The 18,620-nt window shown below is 37.6% G+C and overlaps 1 protein-coding gene across 10 annotated transcripts in view; it reads left to right on the top strand.

Moving 5' to 3' along the window:
- The window catches only part of TANK (TRAF family member associated NFKB activator), a 94,564-nt gene that overhangs the window by 26,321 nt on the left and 49,623 nt on the right, over positions 1–18,620 (top strand). For 9 of the 10 annotated variants that reach the window (XR_013966531.1, XM_080798299.1, XM_080798296.1 and 6 more), the window contains exon 2: positions 8,871–9,018. Coding sequence is in view for 9 of the 10 variants with exons in the window: in XM_080798295.1 (XP_080654421.1) it covers positions 8,871–9,018 (148 nt within the window). In the remaining variant the exon portion in view is untranslated. Of the gene's footprint in view, positions 1–8,870; positions 9,019–17,637; positions 17,680–18,620 lie in introns of those variants that run through there. The other variant, XM_080798301.1, reaches the window with a different exon arrangement.

Genomic DNA, 18,620 nt, shown 5'->3' with positions numbered 1-18,620 from the left:
TCAGGGAAATTAAAAGCAGGGTATGAAGAGCCGGGGAGTCCCGTGCCAATGGTTAAGAGCACAGAGTACAGCTTTATAATTATGTAAGCTTTTGCCTATTCCCATTTATCATTGGTAATATTCTCAAAACTAAATGACCGCTCAGCAATTTAAATGGTGATTTAAGAGAAAATAGGCCTTATTGTGAAAAGGTTCCCTGTCTCCTAAAGTTTTATATCTTCATAGAAGAGCTCTTTCCTTTTATGGTGGTTTGGTTTTGTTCTGAGAAAGTAAATGACTCAGAGATGCTGGAGGGGTCCCTAATTTGTTAACTCGTGATATTTTATTTTTTTTATTTTTTAAGATTCTGTTTTTTATTTGAGAGAGAGAACACGAGAGACAGCGCAGAAGCAGAGAGTGTATAAGCAGGATGGAGTGGCAGAGGGAGAGGAAGAAGCAGGCTCGCTGCTCAGTGGGAAGCCTGACTTGGGCCTCAGTCCTCGGACCCTGGGATCATGATCTGAACTGAAGGCAGGTGCTTAACCAACTGAGCCACCCAGGTGCCCTAACTCATGAGATTTTAACTACTTCATCAAAAGCAACTTTTCCTTTTATGAATCTTGCACAGCCCGTGACATCTCATACATTATTGTATTCTGTTTAGGGGGACTTTTTTAAGATTACTGAAAAAATTTTTTTTTCAGACTCTTTTGGTTAAGACCAAAAGATAGGTACAAACTATCTTACTCCTGTGAAAGATCATTAGTAATGCTACTTGTCATAAATTTGGCAGAGTAGAAGGGAGGAGATTTCAAAAAGATCACGCATTCACTTTACCAGGAGTTATTTTTCCTGTTATTTAGCAGCATGTAAGCATTTGCAGACCAGAGCATTAGATAACGTTCCTAGTTTTTTGCCTAACAGTGTCTTTCCATAAGATAACAGACTTCTGCTGAAAGGCCCATTTTATGCATTCCCTAGTTTATTATTTACCTTCAGACATTGTCCAGATAAGTGGCCCTCTCCTCTCTTGCTTACTATTTGAAAGGAAAAAAGTGTATATCTTGTGACATGAAGTAATGCAATAATGAGCATTGCTTCTTTCTCCACTATTTTCTTTTCAAAAATGTTTTTTTGTAAAAAGATTTGGGCTTGGTTGCCTGTCCAAGGAATTACCAGCATCAGAGGACATTCAAAACAGGTTTTTGGGAATAGGAATATGAACAGGAGGGAAGCCATGCTTAATATTTATTTGTTCCTCTAGATTTGGTTATTACTCAGTTGGTACATTTTTCCTGCCTACTATTAATTACATGTCTGTTTTAGCACTTCTATCCAAAATTGTATTCTATATCTTTTTTTCCCAGAACATTTTTCTTCCTGTTTTTCTACCTGGCTATCATCGCTGTCTGCCTGGTATTCTGAAAAATATGGCTGGTGAACCATCTTCAACAAAGTCACCTGGGTTATTTATTAAAAGGAAGATTCCAGGACCCCATTCCAGGCCAGCTGATTCAGAATTGCAGGGACCTGAATGCTGCCTTCCTGTCTAGATCCACTTGGCCAACAAATCCTGTTGGTTCTGACTTAAAAATGTCTCTTGAATGTATTCATCTTTCATTTCCCCTGTTCTTGTTCAAGCCATCTTTGACCCAGACTACAGCAGCAGTTTCCTATGGATATCCTTACTTTGTCTCCCTCATTAGTTTCTGTTCTGCAGTGGGTATCCAGTTTACCTTTCTGAAACATGTTTATCTCCTGCTTTAAAATCTCCCATCCCCCCCCCTTTTTTTTTAAGATTCATTTATTTACTTTAGAGAGAAAGAGTGTGCTTTCACATAAGCGGAGGGAGGGGCAGACAGAGAGGGAGAATCCTGAAGCAGACTCCTCACTGAGTGCAAGCCCAGTAGGGAGCTCAGTCCCTGGACCCTGAGATCATGACCTGAGTCAAAGTCAGAGTGAGATGCTTAACTGGGAGCCAGCCAGGCACCCTGAAAATCCTGCATTACTTCTTAGTGACAGGTTAAATTCTATAAATTTAATAGAGTAACAGTCAGGTTCCACTACAATCTGGCCAAACTGAGTCTGCTCCATATAGTTTATGCACTTAGTATACTCTGTAACTCTAGGGGGTTCCATTCCAATTATGGTCTGCCTGAATGATGCCACTAGGGCTTTTGTAGTTCAGCTCAAGCGCACATGGAGGCCCTGACCATTCTGTCTTAACACCCTCACTCTCCATTTTATATTCACATCTTAGACTTCCATAAATAGAATACCTCCAGTCCCTAAATGCGCTATACTAGTGACTTCTCAATTCCTTTGCTCTTTCAGGGTGAATATTCTTTCCTCCCTCTCATTCTCTGCTTCTTGAAATCCTGATGTTGGGTGCCTGGGTGGCTCAGTTGGTTAAGCGACTGCCTTTGGCTCAGGTCATGGTCCTGGAGTCCGGGGATCGAGTCCCAAATCGGGCTCCCTGCTTAGCAGGGAGTCTGCTTCTCCCTCTGACCTCTTCCCTCTCATGCTCTCTCTCTCTCTCTCTCTCTTTCTCTCTCTCTCTCAAATAAATAAATCAATAAATCCTTTAAAAAAAAAAAAAAAGAAATCCTCATGTTTCAGGGCCTAGTTTAAGTGTCAGATCTTCTGTGAAAGCCTTCCACAATCCCTCATTTTAATTGTTCTTCCTGTTGAGCTGTTATCCTGCTTATACCTTTTATTTAACAGGTTTTTTTTTTCTTTTTTCTTTTGTGATAAAACTTATATGCAGTAAATCTTCAGTGAACCATTGGACAAATTCCTGCAAATGCTTCCACCTGCGCTTCCCAGATCCCTATTAAGATATGATCATACCTTTTTACACATTTATAATTGGCCTGCTATTATGGTTAATCATTTTCTCGTTTGTCTGCCTTACTAAATTATAAGTTCTAATTAGAGAAAAAGGCAAAGAGTATGACTTTCTCTTTCCCATCAAAAAAAAGGGCACGTACAATGCATTCAGAACTGAACCAGTGTTGACTGGTGTACTGATTAGTAAACAACTCAGCTCCTCTCTTAAGAGATTCTCAAAGACAGTGGCTTAAGTTAGACAAATTTTATTTCTTTCACATACTATAAAGTGTAAGATGTCTAAATCTGATCTGGCAGCTCCATCATGTCAAGGACCCAGACATCATTCTTGTTCCCTCATCCCCTTGTCCTTCTACCATCCCTGAAGTGTTGTCCTCACTATGGTGTTCTAGCTGACTCACCATAGCATCCCATCCAGTTGGGGAAGGGAAAAAAGTGATGAGCTCCTCTTGGAAGTTGAAGTTACTTGCCAATGACCAGAACATAGTCATCTGACGATACCAGTTAAAAGTTAGAAATAATAGAAGAGAAGAGAATAAATATTGAGGAACAGATAACATATATACTTCATAAATGGTTTCATTTAATCTTCATAATAACACTGCAAACTATGTATCAAAAGAAAACTAATACTCAGAGAAGCCAAGTAAATGGCTAGAAAATTGCAGATATGGGATCTGAATCCAAAGCCCTTACTTTGTTCATTCTGTGTAGTTGTGTTAGGAAGACATACATAAATGTTATTAAATAAATAAAGTCATCTTCACAGTGTTATTGCACATATTTTTATATCACACATTTTCACAGTGTCCTATCATCTCTTTAATTCCAGGACACCCTATATAACTTTTACTCCATGCTTCTCACCATCTTGAAATTAAATGCCATATCAGCTGGTTTGTAACGAAGGCCTAGTTTATAGTACAGTTTAACAAAATGACTACTACTTTTAAAGCTGGTATCATATGAGGAAAAGTATATTGCTGTATTTCCCAAGCAGTAGCTTCAGTCCTCTATATTTGTTTGGAAATGCTATATAATCATAAAGTTAAGGGAGATTATATCATTTAGCCCCTTCATTTTAAAAGAAAGGAAAATTGAGGTCTATCGAAGATACAAGATTTATCCTTTATTTCATTCTCACTGCTGCTGCTTTTCAAGTATCACGGGAGGAGCACTAGCATAATCAGTCATTTCTGTAAGTAACCATCATTGTTATGCTGAAGAATTGTCTTAGGTTAAAGAGTAGCATAATCAGAAAAATAAAGGGGCGCCTGAGTGGCTCAGTTGGTGAAGTGCCTGACTCTTGATTTCTGCTCAGGTTGGCTTAGGTCATGATCTTGGGATCCTGAGGTCAAGCCCCATGTGGGGGCTTCTCACTAAGGCACAGAGTCTGCTTGAGATTCTCATTCTCTCTCTCTCTCTCTCTCTGCCCCCCCCCCCGCCATCCATGTGCATGCTCTCCATCTCTCTCAAGTAAATATTTAAAAAAAGAAAGAAGAAAAATCAAGCTGAACAATGCATAAAGAAATGCTTATTATCCTAGCCTTTTTTAGTGAAGAGTGGATATTATCTAACACTAAAAACATCTTTGTAGCCCTTGGGAACCTGCTGTAGAAAGGATGACTGCTATTTCATAAATAAAAGGAATGGGTGAGATCATTCCTATCCATAATTCAAAACCTAGTGCAAATGTTACCTACTTCTCAAAGCCTTTCCTAAACCTCAAAAATAGATGTGACCACTTTAATTTCCCAATTCTGTAGCCTTTGGATACCTCAGAGTGTGTGTGTGTGTGTGTGTGTGTATTTTAAATTATAGCTAATGGTGCTTTTGTGAGGATAGGTTTCGTATTTGTTTTGTTCTCATTGTCAGTGGTGCCCAGTACAGGCTTTGTTTGTACTTGGCAGTGTTTTATCAAATGAACATATCCACCATGGCATCCTAGGAGAATACTTTGCAGTTGCCTTTATTTTATTTTATTTCAAGATTTATTTATTTGACATACAGCAAGAGAGAGAACACAGCGGGGGAGGGGGAGGCAATGGGAGAGGGAGAAGCAGGCTCAATCCCAGGATTCTGTGATCCTGACCAGAGCCAAAGGCAAACACTTAACAACTGAGCCACTCAGCCGTCCCTGCAGTTGTCTTTAATTGTTTTTGAATGAAGAATTTCAAAGCTATAGTCCCAGTTCCCTTGCTTATTGCTTTGTAGCTCTAGGCAAGTCATTTAATGCCCCTGAGCCCTTATCACTCAAATGGGATGTGACTAAAAAGAAACAAAGAATTGGTGAAAGAACTCTGAGGTGCTGATGAAGTTCTTGAACCTAGGTGAGGTTAGGTGGGGTGAGGTTCGGAGCTGACGGCTAAGAAGGAATTCTTAAGAAAGAATTCTTAAGACGTCTTTGGTGCAAAAAGGTGGTTTATTAGAGCACAGGGACAGGACCCGTGGGCAGATGGAGATGCTGCCCCGTTATCCTGAGGAGTGGCTGATTATATACACAGGAGTTGGGTAGGTGAGAACAAAGGGGGTGATGTTAGTCTCTAAGGAATTTTGGAAGCGAGGTCTCCAGGACCTTGAGGGGCCAGCTCTTGTCTGGGGAAAAGGTGATTCATTACCAATAATAAAAATCTTCTTGTGAGACCCTTTAGATGTATATCAGTGGGTCATATGCTTCGGAATGATTGCTGACACTATCTTGGAGGTTTAGAGATAAAGTTTCACATTTCTCCTATCAAGTGTCCTTGTTAGTGAGATTTAGGTTTAGAAGAAATTTAACTTTATTTACATTTTCTTCTGCCTCAGCCTCCTTCAGTTTTATGGTGGGGAGGGCGACATTAGGGCTTAAGGAACTGAGTTATTTGTCTCTTGAAATTGGGCTATTGAGAAGATAGCTTCTTTGTTGTAAATCACTAGGACATGTGTAAATCGAGGGAGACTCCTGTCTTGCAGGATTGTGATGTCTGCAAGTTAACTATTTGTTTTTCTTTTAGGGCAGTCAAGGGTGCCTGAGGAATGTCACACATATTACCCAGGGGGAGTGGGTGGAGAGGGGGTGCAAGGTGCCAGCTTTTGCTTTGTCCTCAGCCAGCCTCCTGCTCCCTCATCAGTGGTACTCTCTGAAGCTCCTTGCCATACCCCCACAAAAGTGCCTTACATGTAACAAGTAAACATAAACTTTATTTTTGCTAATTGATTTGAATAGTAATGGGATCCGTTTTATTAACATATAAGTTTGGTCCTAGCAGTTGGGAAACCTTTGTTGGAGCTGGGAAACTTTACAAAGGGAAGATAAAGTTATCTCCCTTGCATAGGCTACCTCTCCTACCCTAGAACGGTTTAATTACTGAACCAAGGAATTAATGAAAGAGGAAGCAGCCTGCTGCCCAGGGATTTTCTTGGTGCTTCCTCCTGGGTTGGGCACACAGTAGACCCTGGGAGGAGGCAGAACAGGAACTTGTCCTTCATTTTCCTTCTCACAGGAAACACACTGGGGTGGGGTGGTGGGGGAGGGACTATCCTGGCTTCAGGGGGATTGCCCTGGGTGGGTGGGGGTGCTTTGCATTCTGCTTGCCCAGATACCTTCTGGGGTATCAGTGACTTAATCTTCTCCTCCTATAGTGGAAGGAAGCCAGCAGATCAGACCGAGAAGATACTACCATGGAAGGCTTTCCTGAAAATGTACTTAGAAGAGTGCTTCCAAGGCAGAGGTTGCCTTAGCTTGGATCTCCTGGGTTTAGGCAGTGAGATTTGGGTTTGAGCATGTTTGCTATAAATAAAACCATTTCCCTGGAGCCTGGCAAGTTTTGCAGCAGGCATACCAAAATGTAATTGAAATGTGACTGCCTCTTAAATTGTGAAATTAATTTTACACTTAACAAATCCTTAAAAAAAAAATAGAGGAACAAGTGGCTTTAAAGTTCAGAGTGTTAATATTTGAAATCTGAATTTAATTAGTTGGGTCCCAGCGACTGTTTCCTTTTTCTCTGGTCAGTGTCACTGATCTAACACCCGATTCTCTTATTGGATGTGAGATAGAAATTAAATGTATCATTTATTTAGTTGTGTTGACCTGAATCATATCTCTCCAGCTTACATGCTTATTTCAGGAAATAGGATGCATCCATGTGGAATTTATTCAGTAACTCTTCTTAGTGACATTTGTGTGATCTAATTCAAGGACCTGAAGTGAAGCATCCGCATGATTTACTTGCATATGATGCAGCTATTTTTAGTACTGCATTTATATTTTTAAAAACAAGAATGCACCTTTTTGATGGAACAGACATGCATTTTTAGACTCACAGACTCAAGAACTGTTGAACAAAGAAGTTTCTTCGAAATCAAGTCCAAACATCTTTTTTGTATTGGAGAGAAAGAAACTTGGGGTCAGAAAGATTTAGTGGCCCTGAATCAAGGTCACAGAGTCATTCAGTGATAGAACAAAATAAGAAGTTAGATGGGTTTCCAACTCAAGGTCTTACTTGTCTCTAATTTTAAAATATAGGTGTGTTTTATGTTGACAGTTGTCATTTTGTGCAGCTTTTTAAGACAGTGATAGGTAACTTAGCCACATAGTTACTTAAACCTCTTATTTCTGCATTAGCATTTTACACTGTATTACTGTCCTGATTGCTGCCTGTCCTTAATTTCTTTGCCTGCTTGTATACCTGTTTTTAATCTTGCTTATATTTTTATAAGCGGCCTTAAATCCTTTGAATGATAGAAAGTTATACTATTTGTGTGCATACACAAGTATGGAATTAGATAATGATGATTGTACAACATAGTGAATATACAAAAAGGCACAGAAATGGACACTTTAATATGGTGAATTTTATGTCACATGAATTGTATTTTAATGTAAAACACTACAATTTTTAAAAAAGCATTGTGTACCCAAAATGAAGGGACGGATGAAAGATTAGAGACTGTGATTATGAAGGATTTCCGATCATAAAGAAGTGAAATAATTTGGTTCCTCCAAACCTCACATGACTGATAGAGAACTTTATCTATTCCGTGGCTTTCGAAAGATTAAGAGAAAAGTCCTGTGGTGTGGTTTTTACAGCTGGACAGGAAAAATCAGAATCATTACATGGCCCTCTGCTCAGAGCCAAGGAATGTGTTTAGAAATGTTATGCAAATTGAGATGATAAAATCAAATTACCTCCACTCAGTAAAGCACCTGTAGTTCAGAAACAGCAGGGAGGCTGGAAAACTAATAGGGAGTGTGGGTAGGACTGAAGGGATGTGATTTTTCTTTTTTAATGTACAATCCAACAGCAACTCTCCCTAGATTTTGTGCTAAAATAAGAGCATTTTCACACATTTTAATTGCTCTGCGATAACAACAGTGTGAACTCCATCCACAAACATTTATTATCTATTTAATTTTGCTCTAATTTCATTGTAGCAAGAATTCACCTTGTAAGTGGGAATAACTGTCCGTTTAGTAAAAAGAAATCCCTTTCCACATTGCTAATGCTGTTGTGCATTTCTGTAATAAAATATTAATAACAAATGGCCTTTCATATTTCTCCATTTTAAGGTTGCATTTTTAGATTACTATTTTCAAAGTAGCATCTTTTTGAACTGGAACCCCACTTGCATCTTGAACATCAGTAAAGAATATTAAAAATTGAAGAAGTTAATGTTTCTTAGGATTTCTAATCAGGGGTGCCTGGGTGGCTCGGTGGGCCTCTGCCTTCGGCTCAGGTCATGATCCCAGGGTCCTGGGATCAATCAAGTCCTCTATCACGCTCTCTGCTCAGCAGGGAGCCTGCTTCTCTGTCTCTCTCTGCCTGCCTCTCTGCCTATTTGTGATCTCCTGTCTGTCAAATAAATAAATAAAAATCTTAAAAAAAAAAAAAGATTTCTAATCAGAGTTTTAGATGAGACTTATTTGCCTTTATAAACTTTTATAGTACTTGGGGCTATAATGTTCATGATGAACTGTATTGAACTGTCTATAAGATGCATTTTAGAAATGAGATTTGTATAATTTAATAGCTATCTAAATTGTTCTTATTATTTTCCAGACCTGTCATTTACTCCATCCTTTATAGTGATGCTACAGAACAGAGAGGAATGGATAAAAATATTGGCGAGCAACTCAATAAAGCTTACGAAGCCTTTCGACAGGCATGTATGGATAGAGATTCTGCAGTGAAAGAACTACAGCAAAAGGTATATGGTTTTGGTTTTGAAGGTTCTTATTGGTCTTGGTAAATGGAAATTTGAGAATCTTTTGCAAGTGGAAAATACTGTATTATTAGAAACGTTCTTGAACTATAATAACTAAAACACAGAGATATATATTGATAGAATTTAGGATTCTTATTTGTTGTTGTTGTTGTTTTTAATTGTGACCCAAGGAAAGAGTTCATAAAGAGCATTATCCTCCATAAATAATTTTTAATTTTCAGTTTCAAAAGAGGGTAAATTAGAAGAAAGTTACTTATGCATAAATGTAGTTTAGTAGTCCCAGGCAGATGTCTGTTACTGGTCCATGATTAGGTCTTCACTGACCTGAAGCAAAATGAGAAAAATAAGAGTGTAGTGAACTTCTCGTAATGCCAAAATTCTGTCCTTTATTCTCATACTATACTTCCATACTATCAGATTGTAGGGCAGAATTTTATTAACAAACACTATTGTGAGATGATAATGAAAGTGTTTTGTCTGCTTGTTTAATACCACTATTTTGGAGTGTTTTGGGGGTCCCCCGATACCAAAAAACATATCCTGTGTTGTCTAGAGGGACTCATAGGACTTAGCATACAGTAACACTCACAGCTAAGATTTATTACAGTGACGTGATAAGACACACAGCCAAATCATTAATGTACAACATCAGGCAGACTCTAGAGGGATCCACATGCAGGCCTCCTATGCTCTTTCCCTCCTGTGAGGGGTCACACAGAGTGTACCCTACCTCCAGCTTCAAAAACTTAGTCACACATATACAGTCCTTCTACATAGGGAACTCCATTTGAGACTCAAGAATTTGGGGGTTTTATTAAGAGCTGGTCACATAGATAGCCTCTGTCAACCAAAATTTCAGACTCTCAGATACCCTTTGTCAGCCAAAATTTCAGACTCTCAGAAGGAAAGTAGGTCTTCACCATAAATCTCATGGTACAGTCTAATTAAGCTGGCACAGCAGTCAACTTTATTACTTTTATCAGCTTTAAAGCAAGTCAAGTTTCCAGATGCCAGCCAAGGGCCAACCTTGCAATAGTTTCAACAGGCAGTTCAAAGTGGAGATCTTAAATTGGTTACCTCATTTAAGAAATAATTTTATTAGCCTTAAAATTCTGAAGTCTTAAGAAGTATGCTGGCCATGCAATTCTTAATTTCTTCCATAAATATAGGAACTGCATAATTCTCTTCATCCTTTCTACTTGACACATCTGTAAAACTAGATGTTATATGTACTTCCTTGTATTTCTCAAAAATCATTATTATTTGCGATTTTCCTGTTCATTTACAAAAGATTACTTCCAGTTATATGGGTAGACTTATGGACTAGGTCTTCCTGAGTGGTACGTAGGAGAAACGGGCATAACAATAACAGGGAGTTTTCCAAAATAATTGAAGTTTAGAATTTGGATTTCTTTGCTTTTCTAGCTCAGGTATAAGGCATAATCACTTTTTTAAAAACAACAACAAAAAATCCCAACTTTTATTCTTATTTTCCCATTAGGTTCATAAGAAACTTCAACAATCTTATATTAGTTCTAGGTAAGTTAAGAAACAGAGTTAGGGAAGAGGAGTACTGAGATATTCTTAGGTTGAAGCAGAAACAGAAATTTCTCTAACTGTTCCTCTGCCTTCACTGGTAAGCAACCAGAAACTTGTTATTTAACCTTTTAACTGCCATGGGAGAAGCCTTTGCTCACATCAGCAACTATCCAAAGGAGGTTAAGGGTTTTGGTGGTTTTTTTTTTAAGTATTTGTCAAGTACTCAGGAATAAAAGAAAACATGTATGCTCTCTATCTTATATACTAAACTCCAGCTATCCTGATTTATTTAAGAAAAATCAATGTGTGCGTGCTGTATACTGGGCCTTTGATGAGGTTTTGAGGATGCTGAAACAAAATATAGTTTACGCCCTTAAGGAACTTTCCTTAATAAGGATAAGTTCCAATAAGAAGATAAAAAGGAAGATTCATAGTTATGACCACAGTATACTAAGTGTTACAGTGGAGATCTGTGGGGGATAACAAATAAACACAAGGAAGAGGAACCTAAATCAGTCTGGGAGAATCAGGTCATAAGCTCACTGTCAAGCCCAATGCTTGTGCTAAGATTAGGAGTTGGGTAGATGAGGAAGAAGAGTCCTGAAAGCAGGGGGATCAGTATATATAATAAAAACACAAAAGTAAGGAAATATATGGTACATTCCACGTACAATAAGTTGATTCTATGGCTCCAACAAGAACAGCAGAGCAGTACAGGAAAAGCAGCTGTGAAGGTAGATTAGGGCCCTATCATAAGGAATATGACTAAGTTCATACTGTATTCTTATTCAGTCCAAATTTACTGAAGGATTAATATATATGCTTTTAAAAAGTCTTCCTGACATTGGGACATATATAAGTATATGTATACTTATATATATATATAAAACATGTATAATTATATATAAATATCTATTAATATATATGTTAAATAGTTGGCCCTTGAACAACGTATGGGGGTTAGGGGTGCTGACCCCCCACATAGAGATCTGCATGTAACTTTTTTTTTTTTTTTTTGTATGTAACTTTTGATTCTCTAAAAACATAACTACTAATAGTCTACTGTTGACTGGAAGCCTTACCAATAACATAAACAATTCATGAACACATATTTTGTATGTTTTATGTATTATATACCATATTCTTACAATAAAGTAAGCTACAGAAAAGAAAATGTTACTGAGAAAATTATAAGGAAGAAAAATACATTTATATATAGTAATGTACTATATTTATTAGAAAAATATCCACATATAAGTGGACCCATGCTGTTCAAGGGTCAACTGTATATATAGTATACATCAGTGTAAAAAAAATAAATAAATGGCACTCATTTCAAGCAGTTAACATGAGAACTTAAATTAAGCATTAGGGATGAATTAAGAAAGAGATCTAAGATTATTTAGGAAATAGAATGGAAACCAGGTGCCACCTGAATGCAGGCCACTTCTGAGTGTGATAACATAGATTCTAGGATGATACCCAGGTAACTAGAATAGAAAACTAGATTGATGGTGGTGCTGATGACTAAAAGAATCAGTAGAGAAGAAGATAGAGATTTATAGATGGGGAAATAAAATGCATAGTTAGGTTTTAGTTACCAGGTTTAGTTACCTGTGGAACATGCAGGTGAAATTGTCCAATGGATGGTTGCAAATACGGATCCAGAAGCCTTTACTATAGCCTTGAAAAAAAATAGCATTTCCAGGTTCGAGTATATAGGGCAAAGGGAGTATTTATAGGGTAAGAGTGTGACAGGAAGGAAATAAGGCCAACCATTGGTTATTGGAGAGTCAAAACTAGGTTAAAGAATTGACTATGAAACAAGAGGAGAAATGCCTATTCCTCTGAGAACTGGAAGGTCAAGAAAAAAAAACATAGATGTACACAAAGATAAGTTTGCAGATTGGAAATGGTGGTGGCAGGAAATTAGCAGGATTATCACCTATCATTTATATGTGGAATCTAAAGAAGTCAAACCTATTAAAAAACAGTAAAATGGTGGTTACCAGGTGTTAGGAGGTGGGGATAAGTCTGATGGTGTTTAAGGGTATAAACATATAATAAGTTGTGAATAAGCCATAGACATCTAATCTAATGCACAGTATAATAAATATAGACAATAATATTGTGCTATAATTATGTAATGTGATAAATATTGCTACAGAGGCAATCATATTACAATATGTAAATGTATCAAAGTGGCCCACTGTACACCTTAAATGTATACAATGTTACATGTCAAATTTATTCAATTAAAAAAAAGAAGGGTTATAACATAAGAGACTATTTTTATTTATAGTTATATTTTCTATGAAATACAAGGTGGGGTCATCTGAGTGAAGTGATTTTAGGATATTCTGTGGTAGTAAAGAATTGAAACAATTTCAGTTAACAAATGACAGAAGAAAAGTGTTGCATCCAGCATTTACCATGAATTTTTGGTGCTATCAATCCATGTTTGCTGGTCATTTTTTTCAGCAGCTTTCTTGGTATACAAGTAGAATGAGCAGATGGCCAAATCTAGGATTAGGAGATTAGAGTTAAGAATAGAAGCGTGGTTAGGTGGCTAGAAAGTGGGTACAAAAGCAATTGAAATTGTGTGCTTTGAAATACAAACTTAACATCAGAAAGAAGTTAATCTAGGAGTCTAATAGGCTAAGAACAAAAAGAGGGTTTATGTCTGAGGCTCCATGAAGAGAGAGAAGAGATACAGAAGGAGTAGAATAATGTGAGAGGTCTATTAGTAATAGACTATTACTAATGAGTTTTTGAATTGATGTTTAGGAAATTCATAACGTTGTCATGAAAGTGGATAGCCGGAGTGGGATTGAGAAATTCAAGAAACTCAGATTAGAGCACTTCATCTAAAGTGGTGATAAGATTAGGAGTATTTGGAGAGACTGTGTGAAAGGAAGAGCCAAGGGGCACCTGAGTAGCTCAGATGGTTAAGCGTTTGCCTTGGGCTGGGGTCATGATCTGAGTCCTGGGATCAGGCCCCACATGGGGCTCCCTGCTCAGCAGAGAGTCTGCTTCTACCTCTCCCTCTGACCCTCCTCCCTGCTTGTGCATGCTTGTGTGAGTACTTTCTCTCAAATAAGTAAATAAAATAGCTTTTTTTAAAAAAAGGGAAGAGCCATACTTTTTGAATGTGATAGAATGACTGGTATGTTGTAGGATAAACAGTTTTGAGGAAAGACTGGTATAATTGAATTCCAAAAGGATGGCCTTTTGCTTGAATTTAAAGGACTACTGGTTCAGAAGTAGCAATGATGAGGCAAGACAGTGCTTATCTTTTTGTTCTCCCAGTTTCTATACCATCCATTGACCAAACCCTGTGGTTTGATGTAGACTACTTCATATGAGGGGACTACAGAGGCATCTGTATCCTCAGAAGACAGTGTAATCATTCCCACTTTAAAGCAAGATACCAGTCTTTTTGAAATTCAGATTTATTAGCCATTATATTCTCTATAGTATAATGAAATAGGAGTTGTGACAGAAAGTTTTGTACTTTGATCTCATTCATTATGTTTTTTTAAATTAACTTTTTTCTAAAATGTTTTTCCAAAAAGACCTATATCCTTTTGACATTTCTTGGGATTTTATTTTATGAAACATTTATTGTTTTTTGAATTATAGAATCAGATATGCCAAGTGTAAATCACTAATTTGTTCTAATCTAACTACTCCCAGAAATGAAATTGAACTTTAAAGTAAAACAAGCTAGAATCTTTAGTAGTAAATGATACAGACAAGCTCTCAAACTTACAGTATGAAAATTAGAGCAAAGACTCTGGGTGGTGATTTTGTTAAAGGAAATTATTACTTGATTTGATTTGGAAAAAAAATTTTTTTAAGGGTGAGTCTGTTTCTGGATTCTTTATTCTGTTTTACTGATCTCTGTGTGTCTATCTCTCTTCCAATACCATTGTCTTCCATTACTTTTATATACACTATAAATTTTTTTTAAGATTTTATTTATTTATTTTGGGAGTGAAGGGCAGAGGGAAAGGCAGAGAAAGTTTTTTTTCTTTTTTAAGACAGAGACATAGTGAGAGAGGGAGCACAAGCAGGGGGAGTGGGAAAGGGCGAAGCAGGCTTCCTGTGGAGCAGGAAGCTCAATGTGGGGCTTGATCCCAGAACCCTGGGATCATGACTTGAGCCAAAGGCAGACGCTTAACAGCTGAGCCACCCAGGCACCCCTGATTTGGAAATTTTGAATTCAAATGTAAGATTAGTCAGGGGAAGCTGATCGGCAGGCAGTTGAAGTATGGATCTTTAAAATAGAGTACCAGTTGGAAATACTAATTTGGGAATCATCTTCACAGAGATATTTGGAGTGATAGGAGAAGGGAGTACCAGTGGGAGAGAGAGCAGAGCAAGAGAAGAGGAGAAACAAGAGGACAACCTTGGAGAAGTTGCCTGGTATTGTGATGGCAAAAAGGTCCCAAGGGCTGTGCTTTCAGTGAGCCTCCCTGCCTTTCCTAACATTACACTTAAAAGAATTGGTCTGTCGAGCGACATCAGCAAGATGTCAGACTAGGAAGTGGCAGGCCCTTGTTTAGAGGGATTGAAATAATTTTATAGAAGCTTTGGAAATTAGTGATCTGCAGCAACCAAGCAGACACCTCATCAAGAAAAAAACCATATTCAAAATTGTAGGAGATTTCATGGCATTTGTACTTGCCCTTACCCACTCCCTGCCTATCAGGGTGTGGTACAGTTGGGAGGAAATAGCCCACAATCCTGGTTCCCTCCCTCAGGAAGGAAGGAGCAGGGTAGAACTTGTTTGAAACATTTTGACGTGTCTGTGGACTAACTATCCAAGGGACTGTTTTCTGTCTCAGTTACTTGACTTGGAGCTCAGAGCTGGGAATGGTAGCATAGTTTGGGTCTCAGGCTGGAAGCTGTGGAAGGCAGTGTTGGCAGCATAGCATGTGGAAGGAGACTGCAGTGGACATCTAAGTGTAAGAGATTGAAGGAAGAGGAATATAATAAACACCTAAGGTCCTTAGAAGCTGGGTAAGACTTTGTGAGAAGTTAAGATACTTCCAACCAGCCAGGGAAAATCAGAAACAAACAGAAACATACACACACTGGCCCAAACAAAATACACACTCAGAAAATACTTGGAAGACCTTAAGTCTTTACCCTGAGCTAATCTTAAGGCTAAAGGGCTTGCTAATTAGTGAAGATCTTTCATACCTGGCTGCAAAGACTGGGAGAGTTTATTCACGTACCCCAATTTTCAACAAAATACAAGGCCTACAAAGAAACAGGGAAATATAGACATTTCAGAGAATATAATAAATTTCCAGAAACAGTCCCTGATAAACATGATCAGACTTACTAGACAAAGACTTCAAAACACTGTCATAAATATGCTCAAAGAGCTAAAGGAAAACAGAATCAAAGAAAGGAAATGAGGAAACTAATAATATAAACAAAATGAGAATATTAACATGAGACAATTATTTTTAAAAAGTGAAACCTGGATTTCAAAAGTACAATAAATGAATTGAAAATTTCGCTAGAGGGGTTCAGGGGCAGACTTGAACAGGCAGAGGAAAAATTCTGTGAACTCAAAGATAGGTCATTTGAAATAATGAAGTCTGAGGAGCAAAAAGAAAAAAGAAGTAAGAAAAGTGAGCAGAGCCTAAGAGATTTATGGGACGCTATCAAGTGGAACAATATACACATTATAAGAAGAGGTAAAGAGAGAGAAATTAAAGGAATAGGACAAAAAGAAGTAGATTGAAGAAATAAATGATAACTTCCCAAATTTGGGGAACAACATGAATATACAAATCCAAGAAGCTCAACAAATTCTATGTAGGATAAATCCAAAGAGCCGTCCGTCAAACTACATTATATTCAAATTGTCAACAAAAACAAAAAGAGAATCTGGAAAGCAGCAAGAAGAAAGGGACTCATGTATAAGGGAGGCCCTATGAGACTGTCAGTGGATTTCTCAGCAGACACCTTGCAGGCTAGGAGGCAATGGGATGATATTTTTAAGGGCTATAAGAAAGAAACTTGTTAACCAAGTATACTATATATCTGGTAAAACTGTCCTTGAAATGAGAAAGAATTTCAGATTTTCCTAGACAAACAAAGTGGAAAGAGTTCATTACCATTAGACCTGACCTAGAAGAAATACTGAAGAGTGTCCTTCAAGTTGAAATAAAAGGATGCTGGATAGTAACTTGAACCCATCTGAAAATATAAAGTTCTCTGTAAAGGTAAATATATAGACAAATATAAAAACTGGTATTATTGTAATTTTGGTTTGTAACTCCACTTTTTATTTTCTGCAGGATTTAAAAGACAGATGTATTTAAAAATTACTTTAAAAGATTTTATTTATTTATTTGAGAGAGAGAGAGAGCACACACCAGACAGAGGAGGGTCAAGGAGAAGCAGACTCCCTGCTGAGCAGGGAGCCTGATGCAGAGCTGGGTCCTAGGAGTCCGGGATCATGATCTGAGCCAAAGGCAGTCGCTCAACCAATTGAGCCACCCAGGCACCCAGTAAATATAGATTTACCTTAAATCCGTATTAATGGATACACAATATATAAAGATGTAATTTGTGACATCAGTAACAAAATAGGGAGGCAGAGCTATAAAGTTGGAGAGTTTTACATGCAATTGAAGTTAGTTTGGTATCAATTTAAAACATTGTCATAACTTCAGGATGTTGTATGTAGTCTCTGTTGTAACCTCAAAGAAAATATCTACAGAGGGGTGCCTTTGGTGGCTCAGTCAGTTGAGTAACTGACTCAGGTCATGATCCTGGAGGCCCGGGATCGAGTCCTGCATCAAGTTCCCTGCTCAACAGGGAGTCTGCTTCTCCCTCTGACCCTCCCCCTTCTTATGCTCTCTCTCTTTCTCTCTCTCTCTCTCTCTCTCTCAAGTAAATAAAATCTTTTTTTTTTTAAAAGCAAATATCTACAGAATATACACAAAAGTAAAGGGGAAGCAAATCAAAATGTATAAATGTGTCACTACAAAAAATCAACTAAACACAGAGGAAGGTAGTAATGGAGAAAATGAAGAACAAAAAGCTGTAGGATACACAGAAAACAACAAAATGGCAAAAGTAAGTACTTCCCTACTGGTAGTTACATTTAAGTGTAAATGGATCAAACATTCTAATCAAAAGACATAGGTTAGCGGAATGGATAAAAAACAGAATCCAGCTATGTTGTTCTCAAGTCTCACTTTAGATTTAAGCACATGCATAGACTGAGAAATGAAAGGATGGGAAAAGATTCCATGCAAATGGTAACCAAAAGAGAGCAAGGGTGTCTATATTGATACCAGACAAAAGAGACTTTATATCAAAGATTTTTATATAAGATAAAGGGGAACATTATATAATGAAAAAATAATCAGTTTGTCAAGAATATATGGTAATTATATATGCACTAAACATCAGAACTCCAAAATATATGATGCAAACATTGACAGTATTCAAAGAAATGATAGCTGTGCAGCAGCCATCAAAGACTTTAGTACCTTGGGGCACCTGGGTGGCTCAGTCAGTTGAGCATCTGACTTTTGGTCCCAACTCAGGTCTTGATCTCATGGTTTTAAGTTTGAGCTCTGCGTTGGGCTCCATGCTGGACATGAAGCCTACTTTAAAAATAAAAGGGGGGGTCAAGAAAACAAATGAGTTCAGTACCCTACTTTCAACATTTTCAGTGAGGGGTTGAGCAACCAGATTAGAAGATCAGTAAGGAAAATGAGGTCTTGAACAACATTGTAGACCGGTTGGAACTAACAGACATATATAGAATACCCCACTCAACAACAACAGAATTCACATTTTTCTCAAGTTCATGTGGAACAGTATCCAGGATAGCCCATATGTTAGGTCATTAAAAGGGACTTAATAAATGTTAAGAGTTTGGAATCATGCAAAGTATCTTTTCCGATCACAATAGAATGAAACTAGAAATCAACAACAGAAGGAAAACTAGGAAACTAAAAATATGTGGAAATTAAATAACACAGTATTAAACAGCTAGTGAGTCAAAG

Source organism: Martes martes (genome assembly GCF_963455335.1).
Source record: "Martes martes genome assembly, chromosome: 3".
Taxonomy (NCBI): domain Eukaryota; kingdom Metazoa; phylum Chordata; class Mammalia; order Carnivora; family Mustelidae; genus Martes; species Martes martes.
This window is presented reverse-complemented; position numbering and strand designations above follow the sequence as displayed.